General features: G+C 35.4%; 1 protein-coding gene across 7 annotated transcripts in view; it reads left to right on the top strand.

Annotated features, from left to right (window-relative positions):
• Nucleotides 1–27,484, top strand: part of DENND4A (DENN domain containing 4A) — a 132,288-nt gene that overhangs the window by 59,413 nt on the left and 45,391 nt on the right. For 6 of the 7 annotated variants that reach the window (XM_032417417.1, XM_032417416.1, XM_032417415.1 and 3 more), the window contains exons 8-14: nt 1,102–1,168; nt 2,810–2,868; nt 4,819–4,963; nt 5,249–5,424; nt 9,474–9,574; nt 12,169–12,387; nt 13,700–13,845. In XM_032417417.1, the coding sequence (XP_032273308.1) occupies nt 1,102–1,168; nt 2,810–2,868; nt 4,819–4,963; nt 5,249–5,424; nt 9,474–9,574; nt 12,169–12,387; nt 13,700–13,845 (913 nt within the window). Of the gene's footprint in view, nt 1–638; nt 1,169–2,809; nt 2,869–4,818; nt 4,964–5,248; nt 5,425–9,473; nt 9,575–12,168; nt 12,388–13,699; nt 13,846–27,484 lie in introns of those variants that run through there. The other variant, XM_032417418.1, reaches the window with a different exon arrangement.

Here is a 27,484-nt window from a genome sequence, read left to right as displayed (position 1 = left end):
CAATATGTTGTTTGGGTGAAAGTATATGAAAAAAACCTGGCTTCACACAAGTATTTAGGTAGAAAAGGGAAAGCATTTGAAAAGCCTTTTCAGATTATTGTGTGGATTTTCTGTTTTGATACTGCACCAAAACTTGACAAAAGGTTTTTCACAGTGTGCAATCTAAAACCTTAGTAATGAACTTTCTCTGTTACATTAAAATCTGTTGGTTTTCCTCACTCTAGGTGGAACTTTTACACACACATGATTTTTGTAGCATCATACACTGGTCGTTTGGAAAATACTGGTTCATGGAGTTAACGTAGATAAATTTTACTATCAATGTAAAAAAATCACATTTGTTAATATCGCCACCTATTTCATCAGAAAAATTTTTTTAGTATTGAGAAGTTATCAAGTACATGGTGACAAAATTCTAATTTTCACTTAAAATTTAATTTGTTTATTGAATTAAAATTGAAGTTAATTATTGGCAATAATACTATGAGTTAGTTTTCTTTTTCTTTTTTTCTTTAAAGATTTTATTTTTGAGTAATCTCTACACCCAACGTGGGGGTCAAACTCACAACCCCGAGATCAAGAGTCACACTCTCCACCAACTGAGCCAGCCGGACACCCCTATGAGTTATTTTTCTTGAAGCAATAGGGTCACCTTATTCATTTTTATATAGAAGATACTTGCTGGCTACCCAACATTGGATAGCCTTAATTTGTCAATTGTTCTTCCAAGGAAAAATGACATTCTGTGAGAAGAACAAAACAAAAATTAGGTTCTTTGGTACTGTCCCTATAACATGTTATATATTATCTCCTTAGGGAGAGGTAAAAGTTAAAATGGCTTTTGAGACATTGATAGCATAAACATTGTTGAATGTGAGGAACTGTTAATATGAAAAGTTATTGGATTTAGGTAGAAGCAACTTTAATGTGACAAATGATTTCTGGTGTTATTTGTTCACTTGTTTTTGTAGTAGCAGGGATTTCGAAATTATAAGTACACAGAGCATTTGACTCAACTCGGACTTGTGGTGACATGTTGACCTTTATAGTATATGGCATTCACTTTGGAATCAATTGGGTTCTTGTCTGTTTGTTTTTAAGGCATATTTCTCATTTTATGCATAAAGTTCCTTTTCCATCTCCTCAGAGACCACGGATTTTAGTTCAGGTATGATTTTCTTGATATAAGTGCCCTATTAAATCATTATCAGCTCTGTCAAAATGTACCATAAGAATAACAATTTTAAATGGAGGGAAAGAACAAATGTGGTCAAAAGAATCAGATAGTAGTTCATGTTGGAGTTTGGGCCCTTAGTGTTTTATTAACTGCCTCCCAGGCAGACATCTAATGTTTCCCCTTAGGTAAAAGGTTGAAGAGTTAAAGTAGTTGGCAGGAGACATTTTGAACATACAAAAAGGGACTTCTTTCCCCTAAATTTGTTCTAAGTATTTGAAAGTTTGGTCTTTGCCTTTGGCATTTATTCCCGAAGTTAAATGTATTAGAATAGATATAAGGAAAAGTTATGTGTTTTTTCATATATTATGCAGGAAGGGAAGGTTCATATCTTTGTGATGGGAAAGTTCAAAATGAACATAAATTATTTTCCCTATATCTTGTCCCAATTGACTGTATCTTTTCTCTTTTGTTTACATTTCTTTTTTGTTTGTGCTCTTGATCTGTAAGATGTCTGCCTATTTAATCACCATTTACAAAGTGATTTATATAAAGAAAATATTTTTATGTATTATCACTATATGTGCCTTACTGTATTTATCACAGCCCTTAATGGGGGTGGGGTATCATTCAAAATTTAGAAGTATTTGGCAAATAGGTATTTACAAATTTGTGGAAATACGCACAAATATGCATAAATTTAAGTATGTAGATAAAACAATTGCACTATAATATTGATACAGATAAAAAAATCTAGAAAAAATATCATTTTTATAATCTTTATAATCAGTCTGTATTATCCACATGTCTTCTTGGTATTTGGTGCCAGAATATCTATATATATAGCAGATTCAGTTTGAATACACATAAACGATTTCTTTTGTGACAGAAGTTGGCAATTATTTTTCTGCTGAGGACCAAACAGTAAATATTTTAGTCTTTATAGGCCATGCCATCTCTGTCAAAACTACTCAGCTCTTATTGTGCCAAAACAGCTATAGATCATACCCAAATGAATGAGCATGGCTAGTGTTCTAATAAAACTTTATTTATAAAAACAGGTGGCCTGTGGATTTGCCCTGGAGGCCATAGGTTTGCTAACCCTGATTTTGTGGTATTAAATGAATAATTTAGTCTTTCAATAAAATTTTATTAAAGTGGCATCAGGGGAAAGAGAATTCAGAGTAGGAAGTTAGTAGTTAGAAGAGGTCAGTGGTTAGGACATGCTTTTCAGGATCTTACTAAGTGATATAAACAGTTCCTATACTGGTTTTTTGTTTTTTTGTTTTTTTGTTTTTTAAAGATTTTATTTATTTATTTGACAGAGAGAGACACAGCGAGAGAGGGAACACAAGCAAGGGGGAGTGGGAGAGGGAGAAGCAGGCTTCCCGCTGAGCAGGGAGCCCAATACAGGGCTCAATCCCAGGACCCTGGGACCATGACCTGAGCCGAAGGCAGTCGCTCAACAACTGAGCCACCCAGGCGCCCTCCTATACTGATTAATGCATATATTGAAACTTCATGGACATCATAATTAGCCTATATATATATATATATTTTTTTTTTTTTACCAGAAAGTAGTGTTTTAAAGCTCGTCTTTATATTTCAAACACTTTATTGTAAATTTTCTTCCAGTTATCACCGCATGATAATCTGATTCTCAGTCAACCTGTTTCTTCACCTCTTCCACTAAGGCAAGTAAAAGTTCATTTCTACTTATGTTTCTCCAAATCTAGTGTGAGCTAAAGTGACATTCAAATACTTTCTCTTTCCTAGGTAGAATTTCAAATATTGATGGAAATACTTCTCATTTAACTGTTTCTTACCTAAATTCCTTTTACTTAAAGGAAAAAGAAAAACCTTTACAATAGTTTGGTATTTTGTGTATCAAGTACTTACTATTACATAAGTAGGTATATATATATAGAGTTTGAGTATGAAAACAATTATTTTTAGCTTTAAATACTCTCTGAACAGCATTCAAATGCAATTAATTTTAAATTTAACCCACAAATAAAAAGATACTCCTAAATACTAACCATGAATAAAACAAGGTAGTTCATCACTTAGAAGTTAAGAGAAATTATGAAATATGTTTTTTCTAAAGTATCACTTCTTGAGATGTAATTAGCTATGTAATTTTCTAGCAGAGAAATAGTTACAATATAATTATTTTGTAGCACATAACTAAGGGAGACCAGCTGCCATCTTTGACATTAATTTTGTAAGAATTGCAGATTATTTCATCACTAGGTCTTGGTCCAGAGTGACCAGTGTTTTCTTAACCTTTGTTTGAGCTGAAAATAAACTAGAAATACTGACTGAGACTATGTATAAAATGATCGTAAACTACCCAAAAGGCTTTTTTTTTTTTGGTAACAACTTTATTGATATAATTCACATGCTGTGCAATTCACCCAGTTAAATTGTACAATTCAGTGGTTATATTCACTCTGTGAATATAGAGATATAGAGAGATCATTGTAATCAATTTTAGACCATTTATGTCACTCTAAAAGAGAAACCCTGTGCCCTTTAGCAGTTACCCCACCCCTCCCCATTTCTCCCATTTCTACGCACACAAACACACACACGCACACACGCTCCCCAGCCCAGGGCAACCATGAATCTACTTTCTCTCTCTACAGATTTGCCCAGATTTGCCTATTCTGGATATTTCATATAAATAGAATCATATAATATGTGACCTTTTGGGTTTGGCTTCTTTCACTTATAATAGTGTGTCCAAAGTTCATCCGTGTTGTATCATCATTACTTTATTCCTTTCTGTTTCCAGCAAATATTCCATTATATGGATAGACCACATTTTATTTATTCATTTATCAGTTGATGGACATTTGGCTTGTTTCTAATTTTTGGCTACAATAAATAATGTTGCTCTGAACATGCACAAGTTTTTTGTGGACATGTTTCCATTTCTCCAAAAAACTTGTTAATAGTTTTGCTTTATTTAAAAAAAGTTAATTCGGTGAAGCCAGTTATTTAGCATTATAAAGACAATATACTGATTGGCTTACTGCATTATTTACTTTATCAGTTCAGTATTTTGTTACCACACAGAATGTCTCAGTTTGGGTTATTAATTTGCTTTGTATGTATATACCATCACTTGACTTGGTAGCTCTTGATTTCATATTACTATTATCATTACATTACTAAAGATAATCTATTTGTAAATCCAAATTTTAATATGTATATTTACCTTAAGGGAAGACCAAAAGTCATGTATTTTTTTCTGATAATTACCATGAAAGATGAGAAATTAAAAAACAAACTTCCATTGAACAAATTTGCTTTCAACCAAAGCATCCCTCTTATAGATTGAATTCTTTATTTGGACATTATCTACATAGCAGATCTTTTTCTGAAAAGAAAAACGACTTTTCATTTTCCATATTGGATACAATGCAGAAAAATCGAATAATTTTGAAACTTCAGAAAACTTCGTTGTTTTCATAACATGTTTCTGATGAGTGTTTTCCACACATAAGGGCAGCAGTCACATTTAAAGTTGAATAAATAATATAATCCTACTCTAATCATGACCTTTTTTCATTATTTTGGATAATGAGGCATTTGAATTTTTTTAATTGTATTTTTTTCTTTTTTTTTTGGATTGACAGTGGTGGCAAGTTTTCAACACTACTTCAAAATTTAGGCCCTGAAAATGCTGTCACACTACTGGTGTTTGCAGTAACAGAACATAAGATTCTCATCCATTCCTTACGGCCTTCTGTGCTTACTAGTGTGACAGAAGCATTAGTGTCTGTGAGTATCGGAGTTCTTATTGGCAATCAATTTTGTTTTAAACCTAATTTATTCATTTAATTTAAAGCTACTTTAAGACTTAGCTAAAATTCAGAGAGTAATGAATTTTTATGTTGTGAAAAAATACTAATTTTCTGACCATTAATATTAGTTATAAATATTTAATTTGTTATCAAATGTTAGACTTTAGGTATGAATATTTAAAAGACAGTTTTGTGTGTATGCTGATAAATCATGCTTCAATGTCAAACACCTGAATACTTTCCTATCTTTTGTTTATCCAAGATGATTTTCCCTTTCCACTGGCCATGCCCGTATGTTCCTCTGTGCCCACTGGCTTTAGCAGATGTCTTGAGTGCACCATGTCCATTCATAGTAGGAATCGATTCAAGATATTTTGATCTCTATGACCCTCCACCAGATGTTAGTTGTGTTGACCTAGATACCAACACCATTTCTCAGTAAGTACATTTTAATGATTCTATACCTAATAATTTACAACTTCATAGTGTATGTATGTAATTGTATATTTTATGAATGCTAATTAGAAATTCCTTTGAGCTGTATTATTTTTATATTTGGGGTTATGACCATTTTGAATCAACTCGTACTATTTTTTTTTTTAAGATTTTATTTATTTTAGAGAGAGAAAGAGAATGAGAGTGCGAGAGCTGGGGAAGGGGCAGAAGGAGAGGGAGAGAAGCTCAGGCAGACTCCATGCTGAGCGCAGAGCCCAACATGGAGCTCGATCTCACCACCCTGAGATCGTGACCTGAACCAAAATCAGGAGTCAGATGCTTAACCAACTGAGCCACCCAGACACCCCCAACTCATACTGTTCAGTGGGATAAATTTAGGGTATTAGAGAGGTTTTACTGTAAAGAAAATATATATTTAATCCTCAGATCTTTAAATATTTAAGAAACATAATTATAATCTTAGAAATTTAGCAGAAGGGAAATTGAGGTTAGAAATAGAAAAGTTTATTTTCCATTTTCCAGATGAGTGGGAGTGAAATCACAAATTGAATTGGAATGCTTAGTATTTCAATTCTATTTCTAGTCTTGTATAATACTATTAGAATGCTAATACTTCAAGAAAAATTTATATACTGCTTTAAAATTTCTAAATAACTTTTAAATTATACATGATTTTATCACTTTTATACTTTAGGAATATTAGGACTTTATAAGTTTCCCTCTCTTTTTACTGGAATAATATTTAAGTTGTAGCTATTGGAGCTATAAAAAACTTACAGTTTTTTTGTAATTCAGTTCTCTTGTACTGTTTATTTTCAAGTTAATCATACTTAAGCTATTCAGGGAAGAAGAAAAATTGATCCAATGACCACATTGCATTCACAGGACATACTTAAAATAAAATAAGTCTATCAGTAAAGCCCAAAAGCTGGTACACCTTTTACAACTTAAATATGTGTATATGCAATAGATTTTTCTCCATTTTTAATAAGGATATTTCATATTAAAGCCTTTTGATTTAATACTATAATCTTATATTAATTCTCATCTTGTCATATGTCAAAACCTCAAGTGCCTAAACCACTAGAAAAAATGGTTTTCTATTACAGAAAAAATAATATATAATATAGAAAATATATAAAATGATAAATAATATATTATAGCAAAAGAATACTTTTCTATTATAAAGCATATACGCTGTCAAAAAGCTTTTTTTCAGACAACACTTAACCAAGAAAATATGGGATATACTTTGGGCATAAAAGCCATTTTACATATGGGGTTTACAGAATCAAAGATTTTTTACCAGGAACATGTCATTCATTACCAGGAATATTTAATTCTTTAAATGTTAAAGTAATATCTCTTTTCTTTGCCAGTTGTTACATGACACAATGCTTTTAAAAATTGAAATTAAGGGCGGTGAATTAGTATATACTGTATTTATTATGGTAATAAATTACGTTACCCTCTTTTTATACTTTCCAGTTTGTTAAAAGAATTTTTTTAATTTTATGTTTTTGTTTTGATCACTAATGAGTTAATCAAAGAAAACATGAGTCATTTGCACTCCTCAGTAGTCTTCCTTCTTGTTATTATCGCCCATAGAAGGACTAAACTAGTGAACTAACAGCTTTCTGCTTTCCTTCATCCAGAATTTCTGGAACCTCAATCTGAAATTTGAAAGAAAAACAAGTTCTGAATATGCAATTTTGGTTTCTTTTTCCCTCTCTTAGATACATAGATACAGAGTATGTTATGCATGTCAATAAATTTTTGAAGAAAGGGAAATTAATATCTGGTATGTACTAGGCATAAAGCTGTATGCATCGCCTGTGTTGTCTCATCTTATTCTTTGTATTTTGTGAGGTAGTTTTTATTAACCCCTCTGACAGGTAAGGAAACCAGAGCTTAGATTTTTAAGTAATTTATCAGAAGGCACATACTGCCAGCTGGATTTTGAAACCATCACTGTCTGGCTCCAAACCCACTACCTCTGCCACTAATTACTGGCTATTTATGTAATAGTAATCTTGTAAATGGAAATCACCATGAATAAAAATGCAGAAGGCTATCATAGATGCAAACTCAGGTACTAAATAAGACTCTCCTACCCAGCCAAGTTTTAGAGTGAAGACATCAAGGGCAAGAGGAGGAAGTTATGTGAATAAATTACAGAAATTAGATGTAATGCACAGATACCAAGATTCTGTTCATTTATGCTGCAGACATATCTTGAACTCCCTTTTTTGCTAGGCACTGGGAATAAAAAGGCAAACCAAGCACACTCCTTTCTCCTGTTGCTCATAATCTGGTTTTACAAGGCAAGCATGCACAAAGTGAATGATAAGGTACAGCGGGAGTGTGTGTTGCTAAGTTTTACCAAGAAAAAATAATGTAAAAAGTGTTCTACATTGTCTTCTCACTGTAATGCAGTATTCTATACTCCTGGTCACATTATAAATGAAATATAACCTTCGCTGTAGGACATCTGCAACTGACCCTGTCCTCTCTGTATTTTTTCCTCATTTGTGGAAAGATAGGGTAGATTCCAAGACAGTGGTTCTTGGTCAGCCTAAGCTTTCCCATCCATTCTTTTTTCTTTGTTTAGTTTCCAAGGTGATAATTTTGCCCTTTTTGTTCTGTGGGAAGTACAAGGAACATAAAAAAAAAATTCAACTTCCACTGCACACCTGGACTTTATTATTGTCTTTAGAACATGAGTGATTTACTTTTCTTCTTTTTCTCTCCATTTTTCAAGTTTTCTAAAAAGAAAAAAGTACAAAATTTTGTACTTTTAAAGTACAAAAAAATATTTACTAAATAAAGAATGGAGGGGCACCTGGGTGGCTCAGTCATTAAGCGTCTGCCTTCGGCTCAGGTCATGATCCCAGGGTCCTGGGATTGAGCCCCGCATCGGGCTCCCTGCTCGGCGGGAAGCCTGCTTCTCCCTCTCCTAGTCCCCCTGCTTGTGTACCCTCTCTCGCTGTCTCTCTCTCTGTCAAATAAATAAAATCTTAAAAAAAAAAAAAAAAAAAAAGAATGTAATCAACAAAGCTGTAGTTAAGTCCAAAAGCTTTATGGTGTTTTATCACTGTGTTCTTTTCTTCTCTTACCCCATGTATAGTTTGAAGAACGGCCATGTTACAATAATTGTAATAAAGGAGAGTATAGGAGTTTGTCTTAGAAACAAAGCTACCACTTTCAAGCAGATACCCTCTTTTGTAGTTATAAAAGTATTTTGGAATGTTATCCTTTATCCAAATAATTTAATATTATAGATTAGTTCTTTTCTGAAACAAAAACAAATTTTACTTTTACTTGTAGGAAACTAAGAAACTCAATATTTAAATATACCCAAGAATTCTGATAAGCTTTCTGGATCATCAGTTCATTTTTTCTATATGAGTTCAAGTTTTCCATAGTGCTTTTTCTTAAAGTCTATAAGAGAGAAACCTCCAGTTGGTAAGATTGTCCCAGTATTTAGGTATTTAAAGTCTTTTAAATGAGGTTTTGAGTAATGACCACCATATTGTTTGTAGTGATTAGTATGATTCCAATGCAAGTGGAATTTACTCAGTACCAACATAATTATAAATTTTTAAAAAAATTTTTTAAAGTATTTTATTTATTCATTTGACAGAGAGAGAGCATGAGCAGGGGGGAGGCAGGCAGAGGGAGAGGGAGAAGCAGACTCCCCACTGACCAGAGAGCCCGACATGGGGCTCGATCTCAGGACCCTGAGATCATGACCTGAGCTGAAGAAGGCAGACACTTAACCAACTGAGCCACCCAGGTGCCCCCATAATTATAAACTTTTGAGCTGTATTTAATACAAGGTTCTTCCCTCGTGTAAATTAATTTTTAAATATTCTGCATTCTAACTTACCCCTGTGGTATTTTTCTCCTATTAATTAGAATGTTTTGTATGTGTTTTATTTTTTGTTCAATGAATTTCTCTTTTCCCTTTTTTATATATAGCAAAAAAAAGTCCATCTAACAAATATATTATTGTTGTCATTTAATCTCAGAACTGGTGACAAGAAAAATGTAGCCTGGAAGATACTTCCAAAGAAACCATGTAAAAATCTGATGAACACACTGAATAATTTGCACCAGCAGTTGGCAAAATGTAAGTATATAACTTAATTAAAGGAAGTAATTTAATCTGAAAAAGGACTCCAATTACTTTGCCTTACTTGTAAAAGGATACTGTTTATTTTATCTGAGGGAAATGTTTTTATAATCTTAAGGGTACGTGAACATTAAAGCAAAATTTGTTAGAAGCTGAATAGGAAATTTATAAAATTTACATTTTATATCTACTACATTTTCATAGAACCATTTTAGAATAATAAAATTCAAAAAGAGGTTAGGGTGATTGTTTTCTTTAATTTTACCATTATTGAAATACCAGGGAAAAAATAAGGGTTTCCTCTTGTATATTTTCTTCATACATAGAAGTTTCGTTTTGAAAATTTAAGACAGATGGTTTAAATTAGAAAATGCTGATGATTTTAGTGGGGTGAGAGCTGGGTCATATGCTTTTCACTTTCCATGGATCTTAATGCTATGCTTACCTCAAATAATTTGAAAATAGAAGCTTGCCAAATGCATTAGGAAATTAATCAAAATGAAAATTGATTAAGATATGGAATACTTTAGTAAAAAGCTTATATAAGAATACCTTGTCAGTGATCCAGAGATATATATAAGAAGAATTAAACCTTCATTTATTTAATCCTCTTGGTACTTATAACAATGGCTCATTCAGGGCCCATAAATTAATACTTATTGTATGAAAAATGGCCAGTGATAGTGTGGCAATATTTGAGGTTCTCAATTATGTATTTATCATTTATCTAATCTTCTTGGTATTTTATAACAATGGCTCATTCAGGGCCCATAATTTAATACTTACTAAATTATTGTGTGAAAAAATGGTCAGTAATGGTACAGCAATATTTGAGGTTCTTGTTTATGTCTTAGGTGAAATGTAAACATAGCATGGGGCCTACATCCTTGAGGGTTCAAAGTGCCTGTAGAGTTGGAAATAGCATGGAAGAAGACAGTGTTTCCAAAGTAAACCTTACAACAAGCAGATAATTTGGAAGCAGCTCGTAAGGACTGGGATATGAAAACAGTGATGTCAAATAGAACCACATTTTATCTTATGGAACAAATAAATTATGTATAGAATTTTACTTAAGCTAACTACTTAATTGCTTTCTAACAAGGCATGTACTTCTTTTAAATGGCTGAGAAGTCCAGCAGCTTTTGTAGCAATATTTAAAATATTATTAAAATCAATGAAATAGCCCATCCAGCTCAACTGAAGGGCAGAAACTTAAAACTATAAACTTTTAAACAGTACTGATAGTTAAGGATTGTGTGATACTTTACAGCTTCAGAACACTTTCACATACATAAGTTGAGGGAGGTAAAATAGCTTGTCAGAGATCATACAGTTAACAAGGATGAAGTTAGGATTAAAATCTAGGCCTTCTATATCAATGCCCACATTCTTCCTAGCACTGTTACTTTTTTAGACAATAAGAACTCCAGAAAAAAAACTAAGATGATTTATTGTTCCTCATATTTAAAAAAATTTTTTTAATTTTGAAACAATCACATTTTCCCTGACCTTTGAGAATAGATGCCCATCACCTCCAAATGGAATATATTTCCTACCAAAAAAATATATTCTCCTGCATCACTACAATATAACCATGAAAATCAGGAAATTAACACTGAGCATTACTGCCATCTTTACCCACAGACCAGATTCTAGTTTTGTCAGTTATCATAATAATATTCTTTATAGCAAAATAATCCATTTCCAAATCAGATGTTATAATTTAGTTTCAAGTCTCTTTAATCTCCTTTTCTCCAAGCAATTTCTTGATTTTTTCCTTCTTTTTCTTGATACTTTTGAAGATGATACTTACTGTCATAGAATGGTCCATGATGTGGGTTTGTCTGAGTGTCCTCATGATAAATACAGGTCATACATCTTTGGCAAGAATATCACAGAAGTGACACTATGTTCCTTTCCTAGCATCCTTACCAGATCAGGCACTACTTCAGTTTGTCCCATAATTGATGAAGATGTTCACTTTGTGCACTTGATTAAGGTGGCGTCTACCAGGCCTCTCTATTGTGAATTTATTATTTTACTACCTAAGGGCTTTAGCATTGAATTGTTCAGGAAGAGGAAGAGCTGTTTTTCACATTCTAAGCCTTGCGTGTTTTTCCTGTAGGCACTTATATTTTTTAAAAGGGAGGGTGGGTGGGCAGAGATAGGGCTAATGAATTTAACCCTATATCCTGCTGATATGGTTGCTATGATTTTCATTTATTAGTTTATATATAGTTACTTCAGAACATGAATTTTTTTGATGGTAGTCAGATAAACAGGAATAATTTTATATTTACTTTGGTTGAAATACATGCAGCAGAGCCTAAAAAACGATGTAGCAAGCTTTGCTAGGGTTTACCTATTATGAAGTTGTATAAACACAGAGTTGAGGTAGCTTGAGCCCTTTTGAAAACAACACATTTATTTCTTTCAAATTTATTGAGATATAATTGACATACAGGACTGTGTAAGTTTAAGGTATACAGCGTAATGACTTGACTTACATATATAACAAATTTATATTGATATCTTTATGAACATTGGTTTTAAGAGTTTGGAGAAAACACTAACACTGATTTTCTTCACAGTGCAGCAGAGACCAAGAGATGATGGACTAATGGACTTAGCAATGAATGACTATGATTTTAATTCTGGAAAGAGGTTGCACATGATAGATTTGGAAATCCAAGAGGCGTTTTTGTGTTTCATGGCCTCTATTTTAAAAGGTTATAGATCATACTTAAGACCAATAACACAAGCCCCGTCTGAGACAGCCACAGATGCATCCTCTCTTTTTGCCCTACAAGGTGAGTGATTGTATAGTTTTATAGTTTTCATATTATTGAGTTTAACCTTATGATGATTCAGTTGTTTTCTGTGTTAATTAATAGCTCATGTTTATCAAAATACATACCTATTTTGGAAGTATGTGAAGATCAACTTTGTTGGTAATCCATCTCCACAAAACTAGTTATTTCTCGGGCACATTAGTTATAATCCCATTAGCTAAATACTTGAAAAGCACAGAGCTTCCTAACCATGTAGGAATGTTGTATCACAGATGTGTTGAGATATTGATATTTTTAGCTTTCAGAGCAGCTAAGCAATGTTGGACACTCAGAGGAGCCCCTGGGATGGTCACCTCCAGGCATGAGCAGCCTCATTCATTTTACTTCAGTGTGCTTTATAAATACTACTTTCTGTTTGTGCCCCAAAGCAAAAGAAGTAGGAGAGCCCCAGAGTGCAGTTTCTGTCATAATACATATTTATTTTTCTCTGGTGGTATATAACATTTGCAAGAGAAATTCATTTAATATACATATATTGAGTTCCTCTAACTACTAGGTATATAGTGGTATGCAAAAGGTACATGGTCACAAAAAAAAGAGAGAGAGAAAGACATGGTCACTTCTCCCATTGAGCTTATAGTCAAGAAGATAAGCAATTTGAAAATAATATGAATGAACACTTTATTTTACAACTTTAGATCACAGAAAGCCCTTCTGAGGAATTTATATCTGAGCCATGATCTCAGGGATGAGTAGAAATTAGCCAGGCAAAAGAAAAGTAGAAGACAGTTTTAAGCAGAGAGAACAGTTGGAAATAATTTGAGCATATGGGCCCAAAAGAAGGCCCAAATGTAGTGTAACTGACCATAGCGAGCAATGTGGAGCATGAAATCAGGAAATAAATTTTTACTCTGTTTCAGTAAGACACAGACATAAACAAATACTAGAAGAGATGTAACTGCTGTTTTGAGAAAAGCCAAATACATGGACAGAGAGTATGCCATGAGCATAGAACATGCAACACATTGGGAGGGAAAAAGCAATTTTAAAAATGCTTTCAAATTTACTACTTTATGTGTAATCTTCAAGGTAGTGGGGGACCACAGAGACAATTCTGGGTGAGGATTTGAAAGATCTAGGTTCAAGTTCCTTTCCTGTTGCTATCTTTGTCAGGTCATATCCCTTTTCAGGGGTCTTAGTTTCTTTTTCTTCAAAGTGGTGGGTTGAGGGGGTATAGATGATGTGGTTAATCAGGTTTCTTCTGGCTTAAAATGTAATGAATCTTTGAATGATGCTATATTTTGTGACATTATGAATTTATGTTGAACAGCTTTCTTAAGAAGCCGGGACCGGTCACATCAAAAATTCTATAGCATGATGACCAAAACACAAATGTTCATTCGCTTCATTGAGGAATGTTCTTTTGTCAGTGATAAAGATGCAAGCCTGGCATTTTTTGATGATTGTGTAGATAAAGTAAGTAATAGTATGTCTACAGTGCCCTGACTTATTTTGCGTGATTGTTTTAAATGTTATGAGTTACAGTTTCTATTTAACTTTTATCAGCTTTTAACAAAATCTAAGTTCATTCCATTTCATCATTGACTCTTTATTATGAAAGTTCTGTTTGGGCTACTAGATGTTATAGAGCACCTCTTAGGAGTACCTTGCAGGATCTTGCCAAATCATCAGTTTTATTTTAGCACTCAGGATCTGTAACCTTGCCTGCCCACTTACAGACTATGGGAGTTCTGTCCAAGTGTGTGGACCTCTAACCTGAACATCCTTAATTTTCACCTCTCCTTTTTGAGGATTGCCACGTGCTGAGAGTAGGTGTAGAGCATAATGAATATTTCACTTGAATATTTTTACAATGTGGAAGTGAATTTGTAGCTGAAATTAAGTGCATTAATTGTGCTATTTTAAATTGATGTGTGAAACCTTCCCTTCCCCTTCAGTCCTAATATCATTAGGTGGGGTGGAGCAAGGTGGGTATCCCTACGGAACAGAGAGGAGGTTGGGGAACAGTGGCCTAGAGTGGGGTGTCAAAAGCTGAATGGGGTGAGGAGGGAGGAGCAGCCTAGCATTGGGTGTTGGAGCCCAAGCCAGGTGAAGACAGCATCCGTGCAAGGGGCAGCCTAGCATGGAGAATCAGAGGATGAGAGGATAAAAAGAGTGTCCATGCTAGGGGACAGACAGCTGCAGGGGGTCAAAATAAATAGGATGAGGAGAATATCCATGCAGAAACAACGTGAATATCAGAGTCTGAGCAAGGTAAAGAGAGTGTCTCTACTGGGTAGGGGCAGCAAATGGGGTATCAGAGTTTGATCTGGATGAGGAAGATGCCAGCTTGGTGGGGGTAGAGGTTTGGTCTGGAAGTAGTTGTTGAAGCCAAATTAGGGTGAAGAAGTCATATGTGTGGGGAAGGGTGATGGTAGAGATGGGAGAATATAGCATATGGGGGAATGGATCAAATAAATAAATATATTAAAGATAATGAAGTTAGTCACTGTCAGAGAAGGGACTTACAAATACAGAAAAGGAGAAAACCTGAATGAACTCTGTGGTATTAGAATGGAAATGAAGGTTTGATATATCATTGGTATTCAATATGTATAGACAAATATAGAAATAAATATAGATACAAGTATGTGTGTCTTTGTGTGTACAAACATATATTCCCTAGCTCTGTACACAGTGAGGACCTAGGAGCAGCCATCCCCAATAGCAATGAGTACACCTAATGCACAGATTCTGACTTCTAAATACCGTTCTCCACTAAAAGGAATTAGGACTCCTTGGAGAAATTACTGGGTCTAGGGCAAGGAAAGTACAAAACGAGCCCTGAAGTAGCTTGTGCTAGAAAACAAGGAATTGCTCCAAGAATAATGGAGACATGTTTTTTAAAACAACACCACACACATACAGGCAGATGCACGTGCCCGTGTGTGTATATACACACGCACACACATACAAAGACAAGCCAGCTTGAAGGGACTCCCACTGGTTACATCTGGGACAACTTGAACATCAAATGTTAGTAACAGATTATAACCCATTGAAAAAAAATAGGAAACTATGAGTTTACACAGATATCAATCAAGAGTCTGATGAGAAACAGGATTTTAGTTTCAAAATACCTCTGCACAAAATACATATTAATTACAAAAGGGGAAAGAATAACTTTATGGTGGAACAGAATGCCTGGCAGACCCCATTTTTATCTAATCATCACAGACCCCATTTTTGTCTAATCATCAAAGTAAACATCATCAATAGTGGAACAAATCAACATATGCGTATAATAGGCCACAGTGAAAATACAACATCAACTCTATATTTCTGCTAAAGATGCATATAACCTGCATATCTCAAGGAAATATCATACAAACTCAAATTAAGTGACATTCTACAAAATACCTGTTCTGTAATCCATGAACTGTCAGGGTTAAGAAAATAAAGGAAAAATTGAGAAACTGTTCAAAAGTGAAGGAAACTGAAGAGACTTGACATGCAAATACAACGTATTGTTCTGAACTGGATGCTTTTGGCATAACATTATTAATATAATCATTAAAACTTGTATGTAGTTTGAGTATTAGACATTAGTAGTGTAACATGTTAATTTCCATTTTCATGTTGTGTTATGGTTAGATAAGAGAATGTCATTGTTTGTAGGAAGTACACACTAAAGTATTCAGGGGTGGTGGGTCATCAGGCCAGCAATTTACTCTGAAAAGATTAAGGGGGAAAAGTTGTTTGTACATGAAAAGTTAACTATACTTGAAACTCTTGTATAAATTTGTGACTATATATACATAATGTTCATGATTTTATGCCCATGACAAGAGAAGAAAGGGAGAAAGCAAAGCTTTGTCATATATTTACTCAACAGGTTATACTTGTAAGGCTGTTTAAAGAAGTCCATCACGTTCAAATTTATGTGACTAAAAGAAAATCAGTGATTTTTGAGGGCAGGGGGCATAACAGCCAAAGTATAGTTCATCCCTCAGTATTCAGAAATCCGCTCAGTTCTGAGTTGGACTCGAAAGTGTCCTTTACTAACTAAAAAATCAGTACCAAATATGTCTTACAAAATGAGAAATGATTCTAACTATGCCAGATGTAATAGGAAAAACACTGCATTGGGAATCAGGACAACTTGAGTCCCAGCTCTTATACTTGTGATTTGAGTCAAGTCATCTAGTCTTTCTGTGTTGTTTTCTTACCTATGTTTAAAATATATTGTGAGGGGGGAGGAGCAAGATGGCAGAGGAGTAGGAGACCCAAATTTCGTCTGGTCCCAGGAATTCAGCTAGTTATCAAACCATTCAGAACACCTAGAAACTCAACAGGAGATCGAAGAAAAGAATAGCAGCAACGCTCTGAACAGAAAAGTACCCACTTTCTGGAAGGTAGGACGTGCGGAGAAGTGAATCCGAGGCAATATTCGGGAAGACAGACTGCGGGGGGAGGGGGCCTCCGTCAGCTGGCTACCGGCAAGTAATAGAGCAACAGAGCACAAAATTGGAACTTTTAGAAGTCAGCTCCGCTGAGGAATGTTGCTCCAGTGGCTAAGCGGGGGGTGGAACCTTGGCTGGGACAGTGTGGTCTCAGGACCCTCGGGGTCACAGAAAGACCGGGGGTGCCTGAGTGTGGCAGAGCTCCCAGGTATTGGAGCAGGGAAGCTGGCTGCAAAGATGGAGCCAAGGAGTGGGCTCTCAGATCGGGGTTGCCATAAACTGTGACCCACTCTTCGAGCAGGGACCCAACAAGTGGCAGATCCGGGGAGACTCCCCTTCCTCCCCCCACCCCCCAGAGGAGCAGCGGAGCGCACCGCAGGAATCTGCTGGGTTTGGAGACTCCAAACAGGGTCATGTGCCAGAGGTAGAAATACTCGGTCACAGGCCAGGTGAGCACAGAGTGTGGCCAGAGACTGGGGAGACAGGAGTGATTGACTGCTTTTCTCTGGGGGCGCACTGAGGAGTGGGGCTCTGAGCTCTCAGCTCCTCCGGGACCAGAGATTGGGAGGCTGCCATTTTCATTCTTGTCTTCCAAAACTGGACAGAAAGCTTTCAGGGAACAAAAGCTCCCGAGAGCAAACCCAAGCAGATTACTTAGCCCGGCCCCAGCAAGGGCGGGGCAATTCCTCCTCCAGCAAAGACATTTGAGAACCACTGCAACAGGCCCCTCCCCCAGAAGATCAGCAAGAACAGCCAGCCAAGACCAAGTTTACCGATCAATGAGAACGGCAAAACTCCAGTGCTAGGGGAATACAACACATAAAATTCATGGGGTTTTCCCCATGATTCTTTAGTCTTTCAAAGTTAATTTTTTTAATTTTCTTTATTTTTCTCCTTTTCTATTTTTTTAGTTGAATTTTTCTTCTTTCCTTTTTCAACCAACATCTTATCAATTCTTTTTTTTAATCTTTTTTAATTTTTCATTTTTACAGTCATATTCTATCTCTTCATTGTATTTACCCTTATTTTTTGTATATATATAAGTTTTCCTTTCTTTAAAATTTTGGGATACAGTTTCTTCTAACAGACCAAAATATACCCTAAATCTAGTGTATGACGTTGTCCTAGTCTCCTGCCTGATCACATTCTCTCTTTCTTCTTTTAAATTTTTTTTCATTCTTTTTTCAACCAACTTCTTATCAATTCCTTTTTTAAAATCCTTTTTAATTTTCATCTTTACAGTCATATTCCATCCCTTCATCGTATTTACCCTTATTTTTGTATATATATAAGTTTTTCTTTCTTTAAAATTTTGGGAGGCAATTTCTTCTAACAGACCAAAATACACCCAAAATCGAGTGTGTGGCTCTGTTATATTCACCAGCCTGATCATATTCTTTTTTTTTTTCCCCTTTCTTTTCCCCCCCCAGTTTCAGGTTTCTTCTGATATGTTTAGTGTATATTTTTCTGGGGTCATTGCTGCCCTTTTAGCATTTTTTTAAACATTTTGTTCTCTCATTCATCTATTTTCCTCTGGACAAAATGACAAGATGGAAAAACTCACCTCAAAAAGAAGAACAAGAGGCAGTACTGACTGCCAGGGACCTAATCAATACAGACGTTAGTAAGATGTCGGAACTAGAGTTCAGAATGACAATTACAAAGATAATAGCTGGGCTTGAAAAAAGTATAGAAGATACTAGAGAACCCCTTTCTGGAGAAATAAAAGAACTAAAATCTAACCAAGTCAAAATAAAAAAGGCTATTAATGAGGTACAATCAAAAATGCAGGCTCTAACTGCTAGGATAAATGAGGCAGAAGAGAGAATTAGTGATATAGAAGACCAAATGATGGAGAATAAAGAAGCTGAGAAAAAGAGAGATAAACAACTACTGGATCACAAGGGGAGAATTTGAGAGATAAGTGATACCATAAAGCGAAACAACATTAGAATAATTGGGATCCCAGAAGAAGAAAGAGAGAGAGGGGCAGAAGGTATATTGGAGCAAATTATAGCAGAGAACTTCCCTATTTTGGGGAAGGAAACAGGCATCAAAATCCAGGAGGCACAGAGAATCCCCCCTTAAAATCAATAAAAATAGGTCAATACCCCAACATCTAATAGTAAAACTTACAAGTCTCAGAGACAAAGAGAAAATCCTGAAAGGAGCTCGGGACAAGAGGTCTGTAACCTACAATGGTAGAAACATTAGATTGGCAGCAGACCTATCCACAGAGACCTGGCAGGCCAGAAAGGACTGGCATGATATATTCAGAGCACTAAATGAGAAAAATATGCAGCCAAGAATACTATATCCAGCTAGGCTGTCATTGAAAATAGAAGGAGAGATAAAAAGCTTCCAGGACAAACAAAATTTAAAAGAATTTACGAACACCAAACCAGCCCTACAAGAAATAGTGAAAGCAGTCCTCTAAGCAAAGAAAGAGCCTAAAAGTAACATAGACCAAAAAGGAACAGAGACAATATACAGTAACAGTCACCTTACAGGCAATACGATGGCACTAAATTCATATCTTTCAATAGTTACCCTGAATGTAAAGGGGCTAAATGCCCCAATCAAAAGACACAGGGTATCAGACTGGATAAAAAAACAAGACCCTTCGATATGCTGTCTGCAAGAAACTCATTTTAGATGCAAAGACACCTCCAGATTTAAAGTGAGGGAGTGGAAAACCATTTACCGTGCTAATGGACATCAAAAGAAAGCTGGGGTGGCAATCCTTATATCAGACAAATTAAGATTTTAAACCAAAGACTATAATAAGATGAGGAAGGACACTACATCATACTTAAAGGGTCTATCCAACAAGAAGATCTAACAATTTTAAATATTTATGCCCCTAACATGGGAACAGCCAATTATATAAGCCAGTTAATAACAAAATCAAAGAAACACATCGACAACAATACAATAACAGTAGGGGACTTTAACACACCCCTCACTCAAATGGAAGATCATCTAAGCAAAAGATCAACAAGGAAATAAAGGCTTTAAATGACACACTGGACCAGATGGACTTCACAGATATACTCAGAACATTCCATCCCAAAGAAACAGAATATACATTCTTCTCTAGTGCACATGGAACATTCTCCAGAATAGATCACATCCTGGGTCACAAATCGGGTCTCAACCGGTACCAAAAGATTGGGATCATTCCCTGCATATTTTCGGACCACAATGCTTTGAAACTAGAACTCAATCACAAGAGGAAAGTCGGAAAGAACTCAAATACATGGAGGCTAAAAACATCCTACTAAAGAATGAATGGGTCAACCAGGAAATTAAAGAAGAATTTAAAAAATTCATGGAAACAAATGAAAATGAAAACACAACTGTTCAAAATCTTTGGGATGCAGCAAAGGCGGTCCTAAGAAGAAAGTATATAGCAATACAAGCCTTTCTCAAGAGACAAGAAAAGTCTCAAATACACAGCCTAACCCTACACCTAAAGGAGCTGGAGACAGAACAGCAAATAAAGCCTAAACCCAGCAGGAGAAGAGAAATAATAAAGATCAGAGCAGAAATCAATGAAATAGAAACCAAAAGAACAGTAGAACAGATCAACAAAACTAGGAGCTTGTTCTCTGAAAGAATTAATAAGATTGATAAACCCCTGGCCAGACTTACCAAAAAGAAAAGAGAAAGGACCCAAATAAATAAAATCATGAATGAAAGAGGAGAGATCACAACCAACATCAAAGAAATACAAACAATTATAAGAACATATTATGGGGGCGCCTGGGTGGCTCAGTCGTTAAGCGTCTGCCTTCGGCTCAGGTCATGATCTCAGGTTCCTGGGATCGAGCCCCGCATCGGGCTCCCTGCTCTGTGGGAAGCCTGCTTCTCCCTCTCGCACTCCCCCTGCTTGTGTTCCCTCTCTCGCTGTGTCTCTCTGTCAAATACATAAAATAAAATCTTTAAAAAAAAAAAAAAAAAAAAGAACATATTATGAGCAACTATATGCTAGCAAATTAGATAGTCGGGAAGAAATGGATGCATTCCTAGAGACTATCAACTACCAAAACTGAACCAGGAAGAAATGGAAAATCTGAACAGACCCATAACCATGAAGGAAATTGAAGCAGTAATCAAAAATCTCCCAACAAACAAGAGCCGAGGGCCAGATAGCTTCCCAGGGGAATTCTACCAAACATTCAAAAAAGAATTAATACCTATTCTTCTGAAACTGTTCCAAAAAATAGAAATGGAAGGAAAACTTCCAAACTCATTTTATGAGGCCAGCATTCACTTGATCCCAAAACCAAACAAAGACCCCCATCAAAAAGGAGAACTACAGACCAATATCCCTGATGAACATGGATGCAAAAATTCTCACCAAAATACTAGCCAATAGGATCCAACAGTACATTAAAAGGATTATTCACCATGACCAAGTGGATTTATTCCTGGGCTGCAAGGTTAGTTCAACATCTGCGAATCAATCAGTGTGATACAATACATTAATAAAAGGAAGAACAAGAACCATATGATCCTCTCAATAGATGCAGAAAAAGCATTTGACAAAGTACAGCATCCTTTCTTGATTAAAACTCTTCACAGTGTAGGGATAGAGGGCACATACCTCAATATCATAAAAGCCATCTTTGAAAAACCCACAGCGAATATCATACTCAATGGAGAAAAAACTGAAAGCTTTTCCCCTAAGGTCAGGAACATGGCAGGGATGTCCACTCTCACCACTACTGTTCAACATAGTACTAGAAGTCCTAGCCTCAGCAATCAGACAACAAAAAGAAATAAAAGGCATCCAAATCGGCAAAGAAGAAGTGAAACTCTCACTTTTTGCAGATGATATGATACTTTATGTGGAAAACCCAAAAGACTCCACCCCAAAACTGCTAGAACTCATACAGGAATTCAGTAAAGTGGCAGGATATAAAATCAATGCACAGAAATCAGTTGCATTTCTATACACCAACAAGACAGAAGAAAGAGAAATTAGAGAGTCAGTCCCATTTACAATTGCACCCAAAACCATAAGATACCTAGGAATAAATCTAACCAAAGAGGCAAAGGATTTATACTCAGAAAACTATAGAATACTCATGAAAGAAATTGAGGAAGACACAAAGAAATGGAAAAATGTTCCATGCTCGTGGATTGGAAGAACAAATATTGTGAAAATGTCTATGCTACCTAGAGCAATCTATATATTTAATGCAATCCTATCAAAATACCATCAACTTTTTTCAAAGAAGTGGAACAAATAATCCTAAAATTTGTATGGAACCAGAAAAGACCCTGAATGGCCAGAGGAATGTTGAAAAAGAAAAGCAAAGCTGGTGGCATCACAATTCCGGACTTCAAGCTCTGTAACAAAGCTGTAATCATCAAGACAGTATGGTACTGGCACAAAAACAGACACATAGATCAATGGAACAGAATAGAGAGCCCAGAAATGGACCCTCAACTTTATGGTCAACTAATCTTTGACAAAGCCAGAAAGAATGTCCAGTGGAAAAAAGACAGTCTCTTCAACAAATGGTGTTGGGAAAATTGGACAGCCACATGGAAAGAATGAAACTGGACCATTTCCTTACACCACACACAAAAATAGACTCAAAATGGATGAAAGACCTAAATGTGAGACAGGAATCCATCAAAATCCTTGAGGAGAACACAGGTAGCAACCTCTTTGACCTCATCTGCGGCAACTTCTTCCTAGAAACATCACCAAAAGCAAGGGAAGCAAGGGCAAAAATGAACTATTGGGACTTCATCAAGATAAAAAGCTTTTGCACAGCAAAAGAAACAGTCAACAAAACCAAAAGACAACTGACAGAATGGGAGAAGATATTTGCAAATGACATATCAGATAAAGGGCTAGGATCCAAAATCTATAAAGAATTTATCAAACTCAACACCCAAAGAACAAATAATACAATCAAGAAATAGGCAGAAGACATGAACAGACATTTCTGCAAAGAAGACATCCAAATGGCCAACAGACACACGAAAAGGTGCTCCACATCACTCAGTATCAGGGAAATCCAAATCAAAACCTCAATGAGATACCACCTCACACCAGTCAGAATGGCTAAAATTAACAAGTCAGGAAATGACGGATGTTGGCAAGGATATGGAGGAAGGGGAGCCCTCCTACACTGTTGGTGGGAATGCAAGCTGGTGCAACCACTCTAGAAAACAGTATGGAGGTTCCTCAAAAAGTTGAAAATAGAGCTACTCTACAACCAGCAATTGCACTACTGGGTATTCACCCCAAAGATACAAATGTAGTGATCCGAAGAGGCACATGCATCCCAATGTTTATAGCAGCAATGTCCACAATAGCAAACTATGGAAAGAGCCTAGATGTTCATCAAGAGATGAGTGGATAAAGAAGATGTGTGCGCGCGCACACACACACACACACACACACACACACACACACACACTGGAATATTATGCAGCCATCAAAAAAATGAAATCTTGCCATTTGCAATGACGTGGTTGGAACTAGAGGGTATTATGCTAAGCGAAATAAGTCAATCAGAGAAAGACAAGTATCATATGATCTCACTGATACGAGGAATTTGAGAAACAAGACAGAAGATCATAGGGGAAGGGAGGGAAAAATGAAACGACGAAACCGGAGAGGGAGATAAACCATAAGAGACTCTTAATCTCAGGAAACAAGCAGGGTTGCTGGAGTGGAGGGGGGTGGGAAGGATGGGGTGGCTGGGTGATGGACATTGGGGAGGGTAGGTACTATGGTGAGTGCTGTGATTTATGTAAGACTGATGAATCACAGACCTGTACCCCTGAAACAAATAATACATTATATGTTTAAAAAAAAAGTAAAAAAAAATATATATATGTATATATTGTGAGGAGAGATCATTATGCACATCTCCCAGTGTTCAGAGTAGTGTTGTATGAACCAAAAAGTAGAAAACATGACTATTTTTTATATTTTGCTGATTTTTATTTGACTTTATAGAGTGGTAGTTCATTTGGTTTTATCATTTCATGACATAGAAATGTTTGACTTTTGAATGACTTATACATATGAACAACAAGTTCAGATCCTTCAATTTAGAACACTTGATGGTTGGTTGATGTAGAGAAATACTGTTCTGGTGCTGATAGAGAATTAACAGGTTAAGGTGCCTAGAAATAATCACCCTAGTCCTTGAAATGCTTTGGAGTAGGGGAAAAAATGGATATATGCCATTATCTACTTAGAACTCATAATTCATTTTTCCATAGAAACATGGGTATAAATAGTGATTAGCTATGGTTCAAATGGTGCAGGGCTTCAGTGTTCTGCTAGAAAGATATCTATTAAATTTCTCTCTGGTAGATTGGTACTGTAACCACCTTTTAGGACATTTTTTAAAAACCAAAGTTTATTGAGATATAATATACAAATAGTAAATGCACCTCTGAAATGTACAGTTTGATGAGTTTTGGCAAATACAGATTTCCATGTGACCATGACTCCAAAACATAGAACATTTCTATCAACCTAATTTTGAATACTCTATTTAGAAGTGGACTTTTAGAACCCTGCCTTTTTGGTAAGTTGAACTCTGCCTATATAGAGCTTGAAAATCCTGTTTATTTTGAGTGGTAATGCCATAGCTCCTTGACAGTTTTGTTTTCATTGCAGCATTGTGCCAAGAACTTGGTTTTCACTATTTTAATCAAATCTGTAGGTTTGCCTTATTTGGTGCTTAATGGAAAGAATAAATAAATAGAAAGGTGTGTGGTAAATAGAAAAGTGTGCTTTAAATCCTTTTTTATAGGAATACTTGTTTTGTTTTATATAAAAAATGATGTTTCTGGGGGTACCTGGCTGGCTCAGGGGTAGAGCATGTGACTCTTGATCTGAGGGTCATGAGTTCAAGCCCCACGTTGGGCGTAGAGCCTTTTTTTTTTTTTTTTTTTTTTTTTTTAATGATGTTTCTTACAGCATTATGCACTTTTAAAGTTTTTCCCCTCTGGTGCTGGACTTCCACTGGTCATCCATATATGCTCATTGAGCTTACCTTGTGAACAGTGGCATACATTTGTGTAACACTTTGTTCCTGTGCCAAGCTAACTGAATGGTAAGGGACTGAACTAGTGACCAGAGTTTTGCTAATAGCATACTTTAGCCAATACATTAATTAATCCACATGGGAACACTAAATTTGTTGTAGGAATCCACTTAACTGTGCAAACGACAGAAATCTTGTATTGTTCCCTTTTTCTACTTACTTTATGTATCTTGTTCACAAGTTTGTGTTTCAACTAAGAATTCATACAGTAATGTCAGTATCATATGGTTTTTAAAATACTCATTAGTATTGTAAGACATATAACACTTTTGCTAGGTACCTAGGGCATCATGTTCTAAGAACGATATTTTATCACTGATAATTACTACATTATATTGTCTAGGAATTTCTGAAAGTAGGTCACCTGCTATTTACTTGGAGTCAGTACAGGACATGAGAATAATTGCTTAAAGAATATACATTCTGTCAAAAAAAGCCAGTCCCATTAAATGTGTAACCATTGTTTCTAGACAGATTATTTTCCTGAAATGCTATTCACCTACTCAAAATCTAGATCCAACAAAAGATCACTTACATATAATGGAATCATGTTGCACTTAAAGATTTTAGTGACTAAGAAAATTAAAACTCAAAATTAACTCACTAAAACATAGTTACTTGTATTTGCTTTATTATAATTCAAGGAAGTTTTTATTAGAGAAAATAACAAAATGTCACAAGATCCAAAATACATCTTAATAACCTTCATATGCAGTTAGAGGTTAATTGTATTCCTAGTATTATTAAGCAGAACTCTCTGAAATAGTAAATAATTATACAGTACTGTTACTACCTTTCATATTATAGTACCACAATTTAAGTACACTTAGTACAAGTAAGTACTTGCTTTTAATCTGCAAATGTTTTATGAATATCAGTAATACTTTTAAAATAATCATTTATGTAGGGTTATTTCTTAGTTGGGTGACTTTTAACTTAATTTTTTAAGTGAACAGATCCTTTTACCTCTGGCAATTTAGCTATGGGAAATAAGTAGTATTTATATATAAATTACATATTATATATTTATATATAAGTTTTTATATAAGTTATATATAAATAATAATATATATAAATTAACTACCTAAGTCAATCCATGATTAAGATTGAATAGGAATTAGACATATTCCTATTTTTTAAATTTTTTTTTTAAGATTATTTATTTATTTGACAGAAAGGGACACAGCGAGAAGGGAACACAAGCAGGGGGAGTGGGAGAGGGAGAAGCAGGCTTCCCGCCGATGTGGGGCTCGATCCCAGGACCCTGGGATCATGACCTGAGCCGAAGGCAGATGCTTAACAACTGAGCCACCCAGGCGCCCTGACATATTCCTCTTTTGATCTTAGCATATTCAAACAGAAAACACTTGCCCAACTTTAAAAAGCTAGAGTGGGTAATGCTGAATAGGAATAAGAAAAACAATGTATGAGAATTATTTGAGTTTCATTTATGACTAATTTAAGAACCATGTGTTCTTGTTCTTCGTATGATTATGTTTTAAATCCTTACAATCTGTTCCTATAGGAGGGTTCTTAACTAAGGGCAGGTTTGTGTAACAAATAGTCTGGTAAGATTTTTCTTAGTCTCCCAAGCATCCCTCTGCAGTGTTCTCTAAGTATATTAATGTCTTGTGGAAAAAATATGAAGAGAATATGAAAATTACTTTAATTTTATCCTGTCGTGGGTGTTGGATTTCTTTTTCTCCCAATGGGCAGATGTCACTGTGCTTTCCAAAAGACAGAAATGGCCAACTGATACATGTAGGATGTATATAGCATGGCTGTTTCTATAATGTTGAAATGCGATTTTATTGGTATACAAGTTAAGGAAAATATCTTTTCCCAGGGTACTGAATCTACAGTGCAAAATTTTAATATTTTAATAGACTTTACAGTACTGAGAATTAGAGCAGTTGTCCTCATACACAGGTTTTTTTCTATGTGAACAAAATGGCTGGAAATTTAGGAGCGCCTGGGTGGCTTAGTTGGTTAAGGATCCTGGGACCAGCTCCCCCTCCCCCTAGTCGGGCTCCCTGTTCATCAGACTCCCTGCTTCTCCTGGTTCTCCCCTGCCCCTCCCCCACACGTACATTCTCTCTGGCTCACTCTGCTCTCTCTCTCTCTGACAAATAAATTTTAAAAAAATAAATAATAAATAAAAATTTAAAAACATCTGTTGTTCACAGACAAGCAGTTCACTCTTGTAATAGTCCATCATGGAGACAGGAGTAATTTCCAACTTTCTTTCCAATGACCTTGGGTATTTGTTTTAACCATCTCTTCTTTTTCATTATCACTGCTGCCCTTATAATTAGATTAACCACACTTCATCGGCATAAAAGGTTTGTGTGTAGAGCTTCTCATTTTTCTTGGGTTACCCATGGACACTGTATCCTATTGGGATACCTATGATTTTGAGTTATCACTGACATATTCCTAATGCTGTTGTTTTAAAAATATTGCTCGGTTTGCTAATAATGGCTCAGGTGTTCTCTGTTTTTATTGAAAGTTTAATTTTTAACAATATTATTAAATGACTAATGAAACAGGAAGTGTGGAAAA

The sequence above is a fragment of the Phoca vitulina genome, unplaced genomic scaffold (genome assembly GCF_004348235.1).
Source record: "Phoca vitulina isolate PV1807 unplaced genomic scaffold, GSC_HSeal_1.0 scaffold20, whole genome shotgun sequence".
Lineage (NCBI taxonomy): Eukaryota > Metazoa > Chordata > Mammalia > Carnivora > Phocidae > Phoca > Phoca vitulina.
This window is presented reverse-complemented; position numbering and strand designations above follow the sequence as displayed.